Here is a 15,675-nt window from a genome sequence, read left to right on the forward strand (position 1 = left end):
CTCTACTCCTGTGGGGAGTCACGTGTTTTATTCATCACTCGGGCAATCTCAAATGGCCATCCTCTCCCTCCGCCCCCACCACTGATTCCAAGGTGACAGAGGAACTGGTGATAAGTCTGCCCTTTTTTACCACATTAGACACCACACCTGCCAAATAGAAAACACCAAATCATGCACCGAAGAGACCGGAGGTCACATCATTAATGCCTTACAGATTGCACCTCTGCCAGGCAAACGGTTTGCCGCAGTCATGGTGGCAGGGGAGCTGCTGGCACCCGGGTCTCAGCCATCCCGTTTCAGACTCTCCCTCAGGAGCGCCCTTCCAGCCAGCGCCACAGCGGTCTGCGTGGTGACAGGTGTGCGGTGCCGTGACCAGCCGGATGCCAACCCCTCGTCCCTTCAGACCGTGGCGGGACCAAACCAGTGCCCGTAACGATGGGACCCCCTCTGACTGTGATTCACGATATCATTTCCTAAAATGTTCTTCTGGGGGCCTGGGCCTTAGACGATGGGGTCCCCAAACGTACAGTACTCCTCGACGGCAAGGTTGTAACTGGCACCCTTCCCGTCTTTATAGGTGCTGGTCACTATCCTCATCCAGCCGCGCTCACCCTGTGGGCAGGGGGACCACACGTTAGCCTCCATGGGTCCCATAGACCCACAGCTCCGCGAGCACGCCACCCTCTGCCCCCTCACCACAGTCCAGGCGCCACGCCTGCTCCACCGCCCCTGCCCTTGCACGGGACCCCTCCTCAGAAATACCTGCCGTGAAATATTTCTACTTGATTAATGTTTAACGAGTGGGGTGCGTGGCCCTGTGAGCCAAAAGCAAATGAATGCAACTAGAATGTTGACTCTTCGGGCTCGATGACTTAACTACTTATTAATATCCCCGGTTTCTAGTCCTTTCATCAAAAATATTGACATTTCATCACTTCAACATTAATCACTCTCCTGCACTTCAGAGTAATGAATTTCTGTGTCTTACACTGTTAATGGTTAATACTGAGTCTTAGAAATGGAAATTTTGGCAGTTAATTTATCTCCCTTGGATTTTTGACCCAACCCAAAAGTATTTTTGAAAAAACTGTAATATCACTTAGAAGAGTGGAAACTACGGCAGCAGAAAGGACAAGATGGTTGTAAAGCAACAATGGAGCTGTACTGAAAGTTCCAGAACAGTGCTTCACAACCTGGGCGGGGCCCCCAGGAGACACCTGGCAATGTCTGGAGACACCGGTAGGGCCGCACGGGGGGTCAGGGAGGGGCCAGCGATGCCACTAAACCCGCTACAATGTATGGGACAGTGACAGCCGCCATCCCCGCTGGGAGGGCCCGACCCCTGCCGGAAGCCCCCCCTGCTCGGGGCCGCAGTTGGCAGCCAGGAGCCAGGACAGACCTGGGGGTGAGGGGGCTACGTGCAAACATCTTACCCACGGTTCTCCCCACGAATTCCGGACGATCCAGTACTCGGTGCCGTCGCTGACACCCCAGCCCACCACAGAGATGACGTGGTTTATGTAGGCCTGCTCCTGGTACTCCGCGTGGATGCCTCCCGTGTAGTTGACCATCTTCTCCGTCGCCATGATTCCGCAGCTGCGCGCAAGCCGTGGAAGGATTAGCACCTCGGCGGGAAGGACTCACCACGGGCCCCACGGGCCCGAGGAGCCGACTCAGACCATGCGGGGAGGGCTCTGCGGGAGCCTCTGTCGTCCTTCACTGCGCGCGTGTGCGTGTGTGTGCGCGTGTGCGTGTGTGCACATGTGCGTGTGGTGTGCGTGCGCACGCCCTTCACCCTCACTAGCGTCCTGAGTGCCAGCTCTACGGAGGACAACGCTCGCGCAGCCCTGACGGTGAAGCCGGCCCGGGACGGGGCCACAGGGCCCGGGCTGGCAGCGGCCCCGGCCCGCTCACCTGATGGGGCCGTTGGCGTAGATCTCGGCCATCATCTTCTCCCTGCCGGAGAGGGAGCCATAGTCGCCGACTCTCCAGAGCGTGTAGTTCTGGATGGCGTGGCACTCCTTGAACTCGGTACACGTTCCGCACTGGTTGAACTTGTTGCACTCTGGGGGCGGCAGGCAAGGTCAGCGTGAGGCCGCCTCCCTAACCCGCGGACAGAGCAGCCCGTCCACACCCGCCGTCCGCTCCGCCAGCGCGGCCGATGCGCAGGCCCTCGGAGGTTAGCCTCCTCTCTTCCTCCGGAGGCCAAGGACAGGGTCTTTTCACAAAACTCCGTAGCGGAAGAGTGTAATTGAATTACTAGCTTTTAGTAAGATAATTGTATTGCTAGTGAGCAGGTCGGTAGGTTAGGAAAAAAATAAGCATTTTCTTCCTTTTTTTTTTTTTTGTCTTAGGGAGGTATCGAGAATTAGGCCACAAAAGAGGAGGCTCTTAGCTCTGTAAGACCACACGGGCCCCTGCATCCTTCCCAGGCCCTGGCCATCTCCCGCCCTGCCTCTTGACCACTCTCGTGTTACCCACTTGTTCTAATTTCCCATCTGTCCAGATTCCCCCCAGGACATCAGACTCCTTGAGGACTGAGTGGCTGGTTTCATTTGTCCCCAACACGCCAAATGCCCCGTGCCCAATACAGCTGGACAGGGACGGTCTGCGGCCACACTGGCTACCTCGGAGACAAGACTGTAGGGCAAACAGTCGGGTTGGCTCAGCTGTGCTGGGCCCTGCCGCCCTTGGGGGGTTCGGGGACCTGGCCGAGGCCAGGGCGACCAGTGCAGGGCGACGCGCGGCCCCAGGGACCACCGACCCCAATCTCCAGAGCCTTCTCAGCCTCGCCAGCCCTCTCCCTGGTTCTCTGCCCCCCGCTGTGTTTGCCCAACAGGACTCACCCAACCAGTCTGGGGGAATTTTCTGGCTGTGCAGCGTGGCTCGGGAGGCCAGGCGGGGGCACCCCGTGGGTGTGCGACGGCGCCCAGAGCATGCTCGGGCACCAAGGGCACAGGGGCTGCTGCAGCTCACCCTTTATGAGGGAGAGGGTGTGGGCGGAAGAGCAGCCACAGTGGCTCCCCACTCCTGCGGCCTGTCTCTGATGGCCCCGGGGGCACCCTGGCTCCCCGCTCTGGCCACGAGGGACTCAGACGCGAACAGGTGACCTAACACTGCCAATTACAGGTTTGGGGTTTGCACTTCCATGCCTTTGGTTCCCCAGGGGAGCAGCCCAGAGGGACGGTGCCACCCCCCGGGTCGGACAGCAGACGGGCTCTGCTGGTGGCTGCAGGCCCCTCCGCTCCGGCTGCGCCCACACGCACAGGTCCAGGCAGGGGGAGCAGGCCATGCTCCAGCCGGGCCCGTGCGCGTCCGTTGAGGACAGCGACCCACCTGCCGGCCTGCTCCCCTCACCACTCGGGAGCATCTAGGCCTGCCTCGGCAAGGCCCCACCTTCCAGAGGCCCCAGGAAACCACCCAAAGGCCAACAGGCCAGAACCCAAACCAGGCCAGTCCTGGCCCCGGGGCACGAGGCTGGAGATGGCCCCCATCTTTTGTGTAGGTCTTCCCCACAACCACCTGCCTGCTCCCCGAGCCTCACCAGCTTCAGGGGTGGGGGGCGCCCACCTCCGTGCCCCCTGTACACCCCGGCCTCAGAGCGGGAGAAGTGGGGGGTCACCCGGGCTCCGGGTAGCTCCGTCCCCGGGAGGAGGGCGCTGGGGGTGGGCAGGAGCCTACCCTGGTCCTTAGCCTGGTAGTTGTTGCAGGTCTCGTCCGGGATGCCGTGCTCGTGGGCGTAGCTCCACACCGGCAGGTCATTGCCGCCCTCACAGGAGCCCGCGTTGGCGCAGTCGAGGACGTGCTGCACGGACAGCAGGGTGGAGGGCCAGGCTCCCTTCCTCTTGATGTTGATCCTGTCTGCAAGGGCAGCACCCACACCTGGTCAGCACGCACCCCCCACTCCCCCCACTGCCCGGCCCCTCCAGGGACGGACCGTCTGTCCACACCGCCAGGCTGCGGGGGCTCTGGAAGCACCTGCTGGAGGGCTGGCAGGACAAGAACTGGGGCCGGCCCCGAGGACCAAGCCTGGAACGGGACAGTCGTGCCCCCCGGGGTGCCCCCCCCATGTCCCCGGTGTCATCACCCAGGCCCGTGTGCTCCTTGCTGCTCCACTTGCACTCCTCTGGCCAGCCTGGGCCTTCTGGAGCTCACCGCCAATCACAGGCAATGGCCCCCCCAGCCCGCCACCCCTTCCTCATTGTTCCCCGGGGCCTGGCCACTCCTGCCCCTTGGCTGGCTGCAGGTGGCTGCCCTGCCCTGTCCTCGGGCCCCTGGCCTGTCCACACACTCCAGGGCACCTGCTCACCACTCCCCGGGGCTCCCCGGGCCGTAGCCCCTGCGCCCAAACGCCGTGGGGGACACACAGGAGGTGCTCACGATCAGCCGCCTGAGCGCGTGGGCCGCCGTCCCTAACTGCAGCCTGGCCCTGGCCGCTGAGCCCCGGGAGGTCACTTCCCCGACGCAGGTTCTCCATCCTCACGCTTCCTACATCGCTTCGCCTCCATGGGTCCGGGTGTCCTTAGGCGCCGCGGCTGCGCAGGGATCCCCACTCCGGAGAGACGCCTGCTGTCGCGGGACCCGAGGCCCCACTGCCCGCTCGCTCCCGGCCCGCGGGGACCCCGTCACCAGGGCCCCAGCCCCGCCTGCCTCTCCCAAACTTCACTGGGAAACTCAAAGGCAGCTCCCTCATCTCTGTGCGCCCCAACCCACCTCCTGGGACAATAGGGGCGTGACCCCGCCCCCTCCCCAAGGCCGCGTGGACCTGCCTTTCTTGAAGCAGCAGCAAGGAGCGCCAGGGCCGCGCCCCCACGGAAAGGCGGCGGGGGCTGCGCAGTGCGGCTCCCCTCGCCCCCCGTTCCGCTCCCGCCCGTGGCCCCTTTCTGCCTTCGGCCCAGCGCAGCCTCGCTCGCGTGCCCTCCCGTCCCCTCTGGCGAAGCTGCCAACGCGGCCGCCTGCTTCCCCAGCCTCGGCCCCTCCGTGGAGGCAGCGGGCGGCCTGGCCGCTCCACGGTGGAGGCGCCTCCTGCCCTGGGCCCGGGGCGCCCGCCGCCCCCCCCGCAGCCACCGCCCGGTGCTGCCCCCCAGGCCCGAAGCCCGCGCACGGGCGTGAGCAGCCTCCAGGCAGAGGCCCGGGCCGGCGGGGGGCAGATGAAGGCGAAGCCGGGGACCCGATGCTCGGAGGCTCCGCTGGGGGGACGAGGGGCTGGAAAGCAGATGGCGGGGCCCGGGCCCAGGCAGCCCGGAGCGTGGGGGGCGGGGTGGGACAGCCCCCTGAGGGCAGATGGCCCCGCGGGCGCCGCTCCGGAGGTGGCACGGCTCGGGGCTCCTGCTCGGGGCTCCTGCCAGCGCGCACCTGCCCGGGGGCGGGGCCCAGGGACAGGAAGGGGGGCCAAGAGCGCGGGTTGGTGGCCGCGGGGCCACGGAAGTCCCCTCGGTGCTTCTACTTTCTCCGTGAAAGAGGAAGCCTGGCTCTGCCGCCGGGGAGAACGTTACTGGTTGGAGGAGAAGAGGAGCCGCAGTCGTCTGCCCAGGAGAGGGGCCACCCCGGAAGCGTGCAGGGGTGACCACCTGCCCATGGAACCCCGGCCGGGGCCCAAGGACGGACGCGTCCCTCCCCCACCCCACGAGGCCCTCTTTGGGCTCCGCAGGGGCCCTCGCCTCCACCCTGACCCTGGGCGTCGAGGCCCACTCGGCCGGGGCCTCCCCAAGGGCGCTCCTCTCACACCTCAACACGGGGCCTCAGCCTATCTGCCCCTTCCCCCTCTTCCCCTAAGGGTCCGGAGTTACGCTCCGGCCCCAGGGTCTCCTCGCTCATCCCCAGAAGCGAGCCAGGGCAGGGCCACCAGGGAGGCCCCAGCACACGCCCCAGCTACAGCTGCCAGCCCTGGCGTCCAGGCCCCACCCTCCACCCCTCATCCTAGAGACAGCCCAGCAGAGGTCCCGGCCCCAGGTCCAGCCCCCTGGGTGGCCCTCCCGCGGCTGAGTCTCCTGACCTCCTTGCCCTGGACCTCAGTTCCCACATCTGCAAAATGGGAACAGTCACGGGGCAGCTCGGAGGCCTCGATGGAGCCACCCTGCTCTTAATCCACTTACTATGAGGCCACAGACCATACCAGGCCTGCCCCGGGAGCTACCCACCAGGGAGGGGGCGGTGGTCCTCTGCCCTCCCGGGGCCAGACTCCCACCCGGAGAGTCCCGTCTGCCGTGGAATTCGGGTGCCCTGCAGGCGGCTGGACCCCTGGGCGGCCACTGGGGCTGGCCGAGCCCCTCCCACGCCCTGCCAGGAGGCCAAGGCAGGGCGACATCTCCCCACCCCCGCCCCTCAGCCCTCCAGAGGGGAAAACCAGCCGGTCTCAATATCCCAGGCCCGGGACCGGCCTGCAGCTCAAACATTAACTGCGGCTGAAAAGCAGTTTCACTTCCCTGTCCCCAGCCCTGGCAGGGGGTTGGGCGAGTTGGCCCTTCTGGTTTGACCCCAAGTGGCTGGGGCCACAGGCTTCGGGCCCCGGGCAGGCCCTCCCGGGTCGGTGAGGAGCGGCAGCGGGCACGCGTCCGCCGCCCCCCGCCGGCGAGGCCCAGACGCCTCCCACTGCGCGCCGGGCCGGGCACAGGGTCACGGGCCGCCCGGGGGCCGTCGGTCAGGCCTCGGTGGCCGCGTCAGGGGGGCCGTGGGCGGCGGCCTACCCGCCATGGCGCTGGTGCTGCCGTGGGCCCAGCAGGAGCCGCAGTACTGGGGGATGTGCTGGTTCCTGGTGGCGCTGGCGTAGTTGACTCCGTTCACGTTGCGCCAGTCCCAGCTCTTGGGCAGGTCCGACGGGGACAGGTACTCATGAGGCCGGGGGTACGTCCTGGAAGAGACCGGCCGACAGGGTCAGTGCCCGCTGCCCTCCCCCAAGTGAGAGCGGGTGGTGAGCCCCTCGGTCACCAGGGGACCCCTCCGTCAGCAGGGGAGCCCCTCCATCACCAGGGGACCCCTCCATCACCAGGGGACCCCTCTGTCATCAGGGGAGCCCCTCCATCACCAGGGGACCCCTCCATCACCAGGGGACCCCTCTGTCATCGGGGAGCCCCTCCATCACCAGGGGACCCCTCCATCACCAGGGGACCCCTCTGTCATCAGGGGAGCCCCTCCATCACCAGGGGACCCCTCTGCCAGCAGGGGAGCCCACCCCCAGGATGAGAGGGACGCAGGAAGCAGCAGGCCCCAGGCCGCCCCGCAACGCCCCCGAGGCCCCAGGCGAGGCCCGGCCGCGGCAGGTCGCAGGGAGCGGCCAAGCGCATTGCGGGCTTTGCCCCGGGAGGTCAGGGAGGCCGGCCCGGCCCTGGGCCCCACGGTCCGAGCCCCGAGAGCCGCCCACCTGCGCCCCAGCCCCGACAGCTGGTCCGCCCGCAGGGGCCGCCGGCAGCCCCGGGCCCGCAGGAGGGAGGCCGCGGCCGGCGCGCCCGCCAGCAGCCCGAGCAGCAGCAGCCGCAGCAGCGGCCCGGACGGCGCCATGGCTCCGGCCTCGCCCGCCCGCCCCGCCCCGCCGGGCCTTAAGGTGGCCGCGCCCTGACCCACCCCGGGGCGGGCCGCACCCCCGCCCCGCCCCGCCCCGCCGCCCGCCCGCCCGGCCCGGCCCGGCCCCGGGCGAGCACCTGCCGCCGCCCCCAGCGGGGCTGCCCCCGGAGCGGGAGGGGCCGGGCTAGCTTCGGCCCGGGGGGAACTTCTCTGGCTCGGGAGCCTAACTACAGCCCGACTCGCCCAGAAGCTGGGAAGGTGCCCCCGCGGCCCCGACGGCTTGGGCAGAGAGGGGAAGCCGAAGCAGAAGTGGGTCCCCCGGCCTGGGTTTAGGACTGACTTAAGTGTGTCCCCCTCCTGCCCCTCGTGAGTGGCAGCCACCTGCGAGGCCACCAGGCCGGGCTGTGCTCCAGGGGCCTCCGGAGCTCGCGGCGCTCTCCTGCCCAGGAATGGGCCTCCCCCGAGGCCCGCGCCCAGCTGGCAATCCCCAAGGAAGATGCCCGTGGGCTTCCTGCAATTCCCGCGAGCCCCCTGGGGGGCCCTGCGGTGGCCCTGCGGTCCCAGCCGCGCCGGGAGGCCTGCCCAGAGGTGCCGTCGGGGCCCGGGCCCTGTTCACCAGTCCAGAAGCTGAGCCCCGTGAAGCATGGCCGGGGCCACGAGCAGACCCGCGCTTTACCCACGATGTGTCTTTTATCTTCCCGAACAGCGGCTCCTGTAACCCTCAGTCCCAGACAGTTCATCGTGGGGGTGGGCTGGGCGCCGCCCGATCCTGCAGGGCAGCACTCACGCTGGAGCGGGGGTGGGGGCCCTCCAGCTTTGCCCCAGCGGGTGCCCGGGGCCTGGCCTCAGAGCCCTCTGCCCCGCTCTGGGTGTGAAGCCCCTGGGCCAGACTTCCCGTTCCACCTCAGGTCAGCTACATGACTCAGGTCACCCACGTGGGGACCGGGTGTGTGTGTGGGGGTGTCTTCCTAAAAGGTGGACTTCTGGTACCCACTAAGGAAAAAGCTAAGAGCTCATCATCGCTTGGGAACAGCCAGAGAGGTCACACAACATCAGTGAGTGACACATACTGTTGGGGGGCCTCGTGCACCCACAGACTGTCAGGGCCCAGAAGGTGCAAAGGCCAACCACAGGTTTCCCAACAAGGGACGAGGAGGGCTCACTCAGGCTTCCCCTCAATGGCTGGGCCGTGAGGTCCGGGCCTCATCCCTAATATTGGGTGAAAATGTGCTGACTTACAAGCTTTTCTACTGTAGGGGCCGAGGGCAGGTCACCCCGAGATGGCCACTTGGCATGAAGGTGATTCGGAGCTGCAGGCTCCAGAGAAACTCCGGCCCCTCCTGCACCTCCACACAAGCACCTAAACTGGGAGCCTTTCCCAGGACGGGGGTTACTCGCAGAGACAGACTTGATCCGAGCGGCCCCTCCGTGGGGGACAGACGTCTAGTTACGGAGCCCCGCTCTCCGTGGCGCCCTGTGAACTGCGTTCCTCCGCTCTCGGGCCCAGACCCCGTCCCCGACGCTGTCCCTGTCATTTGGGATGTCCCAGTCACCTCATTTTCACCGACCGTCTTGGGAATTTCTGTGTGGATTCCCCATCTGTAGGAAATTAAGTTTGATCCTCTCCTGTTACTCTGCGTCAGGTCATTCTATTCTCACTCCAGCCGGGACAGTCTTAGAGGGGGGACAGGAGTCCCTGCTCCTCGACACCACATACAGCCACTGGGAGAACGGGCTGCTCTGAAGACGCCCTGGGTATAGACCCTGTACTCAGATCCCCAAGCCAGTGTGGATGGGGACCTGCACGTGGCCTTCATTTTCATTTTACTCCAAGCCCTGCAAATTCTTTGCGGGGCTTGACTGATCAAGAGGCCTCTCTGGGCCAGGGTCAGACAGAGGGGTTATCTCTAAAGGTCCCTTGACCCACTCCCAGCATGAGATTTGGGTCCCATCCCCTCGCCCCAAGCACCCAGCGGGTGTCTGAGAATTGCACTCAGTCCTGACATCGCCTGGCAGCAGCTGGCACAAGGTAAGGGCTCGGCCCTACGAGGCTGCCCCCCCATCAGAGGCCAGTCGTGAGCTCCAGGCTGTAACTTGTGCTTCTGACCCATCGACTCCAGATGGGAGGTTCTGAAGGCCCCTTCCTTACCCTCAATTAGTTTGCAGAGCGTCGCACAGAACTCAGGAAACACATTTACCAGCCTATTACAGGATAAGAATCAACAGCCAGATGAAGAGATAGAGCAAGGAATGTGGAAGGGTGTGGAGTTTGAGGCTCTCTCTCCAGGTGCCTCCCTCCCCTCTCAGGGGAGGTCTGGAGAAGGGACTAGAAATTGCAACCAACTAGTCACAAGATGGACCTGGGGGCTACCAGCCCCTGCCTTGGGGTGGGGTCCACCGTGGCCTCTTTAACATAACAAGACACCTAGGGGCGCCTGGGGGGTCTCAGCCGGCTGAGTGTCTGATCTCAGCTCAGGTCTCCATCTCCAGGTCTCGAGTTCAAGCTTCGCCTTGGGCTCCATGCTGGGCATGGAGCCTTCTTTTAAAAAAAATAAAAACATTAAAAAATATAAATAAATAAATAAATACCCACCTTTATCGCCCTTTACCGCTTTCAAAATTCCAAAGGTTTAGGGACTTGTGAGCCAGAAACTGCAAAGACCAGATACTGCGTTCATCGGCCCCACCAAGTGCATCTCTCCCATAAATCCCAGCACTGCGCGCAGGAGGTCAGAAGCAGGTGCCGGGAGGGCCGGGGATGTTCAGGTCTGAACAGAGCTGACCCTGCGCTCACCGGGATCCTCCTGACTGGGAAGCAACTCGCACTCAGACGAGGATGGAAAGCGCAGCCAGGGGGAGGGGAGGGAGTTGGACATTTATTTTTTTTTAAGGTTTTTATTTATTTATCCATGAGAGACCCAGAGAGAGGGGCAGAGACAGAGGCAGAGGGAGAAGCAGGCTCCCTACGGGGAGCCTGACGCGGGACTCGATCCCGGGACCCCAGGGTCACACCCTGGGCCAAAGGCAGATGCCCAACTGCCGTGCCACCCAGGTGCCCATTTAACACCATACATTTCAAGGCGCCGAGGAGGAAGTGAGGTCTCCCCCGCCTGTGGGCCCGGGCTCTCTCTCCCTGCCGCCGGGGCCGGGGCCGTGGTCTCGGAGTGGAGCAGGCCGGCCTCGGGGCTCCGGGCTCCGCTGAGGGCCCAGCGCCAGCGGCCCTGGAAGTTTCCCCAGGGCCCAGTGGGAGGACATGCCTGGCGGGGCCACCCTCCCATCCCTCCTCCCCACCCCCCGCCCCCCGCCCGCCACGTTTGGAGGAAAAGCACTGGTTTCTGTGTGTGGCCTGGGCTCGGGCGGCTCCGATCGGGCCCCCAGACCACAGCCTGGGCCCGCCCCTGCCCCCCAGCTCCTTGGCCGCGGGCAGAGTCTGGAGCCGCATCTAACAGACGTTGGGGGGCTCAGGGCTCTCCAGAGTCCACCATGGGGTTCTGACCCCGGGACCGACCTTGCGCCTGAGGCCCCCCTTCTGGATGTAACTAACGGAGTCATACCTGCGCCCTGGTGCTTCAAGGCAGAGGCGATGGCGTTCTAGAAGGCTCTCCACTCCGGGAGGCGTCTGCTCTCTCATCTGGTTCTGGGCACAAGCCTGAGCGGCCGAGTCAGGTGCTCTCACCCCCTTTACAGGTGGGGAGACCGGCTGCAGGGAGGTGGAGAGACCTTGGGTCAACAGGCAGGAGGCCCGGGGGCGCAGGTGTCACCCTCCCTCACGGTTTAGCCCCTGAAGTGCCCGGGCACGCTCGCGGCCCACCCCCGCCCCGGCCCCAACCCAGAAGCCTACTCATTCCTGAAGGTAAGAGCGATTTCTCCCCTCGTGGGGACACGGACACGCGTGCTTCGCAGTGGGGCCGGCGGCCCGCTCGCTACCCGAAGAGTGCACGGGATGAGTTTTGGTTTACTGTGCGGTTGCCTCAAGACCCTTTCTCTCCTTCGTGCCATGCGTCTGGCTCCCACGCGAGCTGTGGACACTCTGCCTCTTGTTCTGCCTTCCTGAGTTTGGCCACATCCTGGATACGGCGTTTGTTTTGGGGGCCTCCGCCGGCGCTCCATGGGCAAGCCCGGCTTTGCGGGGTGCCGTGGCTGCCTTGCCGGCCACGCGCCTGTCACTTTGCAGACGCCTCTGCAGCGAACCCCCGGCGGACTACAGAGGGGGGCACACAGGCCATCCCGCCGCTGTCCCCAGTGCCATCCTCCCCTCTCTCGGCTGCACGTGAACGCCTGGGGGGAAACGTGGCTTCCTGGGGTCACATTTGTGGGGCTGACCTGCTAGCATCACCTTCAGGACACGTGGGTCACCGCTGGGCATGTGACATGGAGCCCGCTCAGGAGCTGGCCCGTGACCGGAGGGGTCTTGCTCGCTCACCTGATCGAATCTGCTCTGTCTCTATAGTCAGGTGGTCGGCAAGTATTTGTTGGGCACCTGGTTTGTGCCAGACCACTGTCCCCGCCCTGGGGACACAGCAGTGATGAGTCCCACGGGGCCTGCGAGAGACAGGGCGCCCTCCAGGGCCTAGAGCTCCAGGTCTAGGACGGTCCTCACAGCTCTCCAAGGGGTTGGGATTGAATGATGAGGACATAGCCATGGAAAGTGCTGAACTTTTAAAACAGAAGGAAGAATGGGTGCAAAGGCCTTGAAATACATACACAGGGACGCCTGGGTGGCTCACTGGTGGAGTGTCTGCCTTCGGCTCAGGGTGTGATCCCAGTTGAGGGATCGAGTCCCGCATTGGGCTCCCCTTAGGGAGCTCCTCCCTCTGCCTGCGTCTCTGCGTCTCTCCATGTGTCTCTCAGGAATAACTAAATAAAATCTTAAAAAAAAAAAAAAAAAAAAAAGGAATACATACACATTGGTAGGCCTGACCAGCCGGAAGAAGCGATGGGGAGCATGGCAGCAGGGATGGCTGGCCAGGAGGTAGGCAGGGGTGAAGTCACCCGGGAGCAAACAGGACCCTCAACGCCCCTTCCCGACCTCCCAGCTGCAGGGCCCACTGCCTGGAGCACTGCAGCCCAGCCCAGCCCACACCTCCCACACAGCCTGACCTTTCTGCCCACCTCCCCGTCCCTCCTTCCCCAGGGGAGGCCTACACCTCACCCCCTCTGTGCCCTGACAGGTGTCTTCCCATCAGAGATCTGAACCCAACACATCAGCAGTGGCAAGAGGGCTGAGGGGTTGACTGTACCCTGCTTGCAGCTAGTTTCCCAGAAGGTAGGGGACGACGTCTGACTGGGACGATGTCTGATTTTCACTTCATAAGATCTCTCTTGTGACCACTGGGAGGGTGAAATGGAAAGAGGCAAGAGCAGGGGGCAGGTAGGGGCTGCTGTGGTCCCGGAGGGGAGAGTTGCTGATGACCAGGCAGGGATGCTCCCAGAGAGGCGGTGACAGTGGACGCATGGGGTTATGGGCCCGGGAGGTGGGGGCCGCTAGGCCAACCCCCTTATAGGCCAGAGGTGACGAGGAAGGCGAGCTGAGCGGTCCGGATGCCCCGGGTGCCCAGCTGGAGGCCACTGGCCAGCCTGCTTCCTGACTCCTCATAGCGTACCCTGGATGTCAGTGTCCGAAGACCCGTGAGCCTTGTCCCTTCGCTGGAGGACAGGCCCGAGGACACCATGCATTTGAAGCCGCAGAGAACTTGGCCAAGGCCAGCGGGCAGGGCTTGGTGCTGTCCCGTCTCTGCAAACCTCCCACTCCTCCCAGGTCCCCGGAGCCCCTAAATCGGACTCAGCCAATATTGGTTGGGTAAACGAATGGATTTCTGAGACTTTACAACAGAGGGTTCTTGGACAAACATGGGGCTTGAAAAAGTCTACATTTTTGTTTGATTTCAGCTCCAGGTATTGAACCGTCCCCTGCTTATCTCTGTTCCTGCCCCGGCACGTTGCTTATCAGGAACTGCACACCTTGGGAGAGGCGAGAGATGCGCTTGAGAAGGTTGTGTCCAGACACCTCGGAATCACAGCAGTTGGGGGGCCAGCGTGCGCCTGTGTGCTTCCTCCTGGAAACCAGAGACGCCACAGTCCAGGATGCGGACTCCCCGCGTCCCTGGAGAGGTGGCACCGCGGTCACATTGTGTGGCCCCGAGGCTGGAAGGGAGCCCGGGTCGCCCAGCAGGTTGCAGCGCTGGAGGGGGCCGAGGTCTGGCCTCCCCAGGTGGCCGGTCAGCCCTGCTTGGTGAAAACCAGCAGCGTCAACCTGGTCCTTCTCTCCTCTGCTTACTTATTCATCCTCCCAGAACTTTCTTGTACAGTAAGAGAGCACACAGCGAGGCAGAGTACAAGAAAGTAGAACTCGGTTCATCTGATGATCTGCCCACACCCGCTGACTCACTCATAATGGCCCCTCAGATGTCAGTTTCTTGCTAAGACATTTGGAAAAATTTTCTCCTTCTGAATCACAAGCAAACACTATAATTCAACAATCTTCTTGGAGTTATTCAAGGAACTTCAACGCGCTCAGAAGTGGAAGGATCAGGGGCGGAGGAAATCAATGAAATCTCTGAGTCTTCTGTTTTTCTCCTAATTACATTTCATTTGCCCAGCGGATGGGGGGGGGCCTCCATCTGACCGCCGAGGGACACCTCCTGGGGGAAGTCTGGAAGCAGCCGATTGGGGGTTTCTGGGTGACACTTGGTTTTTCTTATCATCTTAGTTCTGTGCCCATAATAGAGCCAAGTGTCATGCAGGAAAAGGCTTGCCATCGCCGCATCTTCTGGTGGACTGATGGCTACGGCCACCAGGGGACAGAGGGTGCTTCAGCTAAGGGCCGGCCTGGGGGTATTTGATCGTCCCTGGGCCTCGTCATGGGCATGGTGCACGCTCAGGGGGGCCCCGCTCCAGCCTTCTGCCCTCTTGGGCCATGCTCACTAACGCTCGGCCCTGAGCCGTCACTGCCCTTCCTTGTGGGGAGAGGAGGGGCCCATCACTCATCACCAACGGCCACTTCCAATCCCTTGGGCCTGGCGGGAGGACGGAACATGGGGGACGCCCTCCAGGGACACTGCTCACCTGCATCCCAGGAAGGGCCGTTTCTATTGGTCGGAGAGAGGCTCGCACATCCACCAGTCCCCTGGCTTTTGCTAAGCTGGTGGTCAGAGGGGAGCTCCTTCCCCGGGGGGGCTGGCTTGGCAAACACGGGGGCAACGGCGTGGAGACGGAGCGGAGACGGGGCGGACTGCCCATCACAGCGACCGCCTTCCCCTGCTCCATCCACACAGCTCAGTCCCCGGTGCACAGCCCCTGGGGCCCCGACACCCAGTCGGCACCCAGCTCCCAGGTGCTGTGCACACATCTGCTTCCGTCCCACCGAGCCCATGTGAGAAACCGCACCCGCGAAGGGGTGCTGGGGGTCGGCCCCTGCGTCTCTGTCTTCCCGCAAGCCTGGGTCTCAGGACCATCGTCCCATTTTACAGCTGGGGAAGTTGAGGTTTCGGGAGGAGGGGCCTGGTGCCACCAAGCCTCCGGCCCGACGGCCCCGCCCCTCGCGGTGGCCAAAGCTCAGCAGAGCCGCCCAGACTGAGTCAACACCGCCCGGAGCCGGGAATCAAAGCAAACATGGTCCCCCCTTCTTTTTTGCCAACCGCCCCATTAACAGAAAAACCTTTTAAGCGCCCATCTGGAGAGCTGGTCTTTCCCCTCCCTGAGCAAACGGAGATGACCAAGAGGAATGTGCTCCCGGGCGAGGTTCGGGAGGGCCCCGACGAATGAACACAGGCGGGTCACAGCTGCGCCTCGGCCCGGCCAACGCGGCCCCTTTCAGCGCCGCCAGCCACGGCTTCCCGGAATAGCGCGTGCGGTCGCTCATCGACAGCCCCTTCCTGACATCCAGCCTTCTTGGAACAGTCTAGACTTTCAGCCTAGACCACCGCTCAGGGGCCCGGGACGTGAGGCCTCAGGCGCCGTGCTCCCACCTCACCATTGGGACAGCCTCGTGAATAAGTACATTATTGGCTTTAGGAAAAGTTGCCGCCCTCAGCAAGGCTGCTCGGAGAGCCCGGCCCGGGCGCCTCCACAAACGCTCACTGAGGCCCTCCCCGTGTCAGGCCCTCGGGACGGGGAGATGCAGCAGAGGATAAGCTGCAAACCCGCTGAAAACCAGGGGGCTGGGGCCCGCGGGGA

General features: G+C 64.0%; 1 protein-coding gene across 1 annotated transcript; it reads right to left on the minus strand.

Annotated features, from left to right (window-relative positions):
- Window positions 1-6: 6 nt before the first annotated feature.
- On the minus strand, window positions 7-7,531 carry CTSZ (cathepsin Z). The gene is made up of 6 exons (XM_025470550.3): window positions 7,361-7,531; window positions 6,687-6,850; window positions 3,682-3,861; window positions 1,915-2,065; window positions 1,434-1,596; window positions 7-612 (listed from the first exon to the last, which is right to left on the minus strand). Exons 1-6 carry the CDS (start codon window positions 7,495-7,497, stop codon window positions 502-504), a joined length of 906 nt encoding a protein of 301 aa, XP_025326335.1. The 5' UTR covers window positions 7,498-7,531; the 3' UTR covers window positions 7-501.
- Between the last annotated feature and the right edge of the window lie 8,144 nt (window positions 7,532-15,675).

The sequence above is a fragment of the Canis lupus genome, chromosome 24 (genome assembly GCF_003254725.2).
Source record: "Canis lupus dingo isolate Sandy chromosome 24, ASM325472v2, whole genome shotgun sequence".
Lineage (NCBI taxonomy): Eukaryota > Metazoa > Chordata > Mammalia > Carnivora > Canidae > Canis > Canis lupus.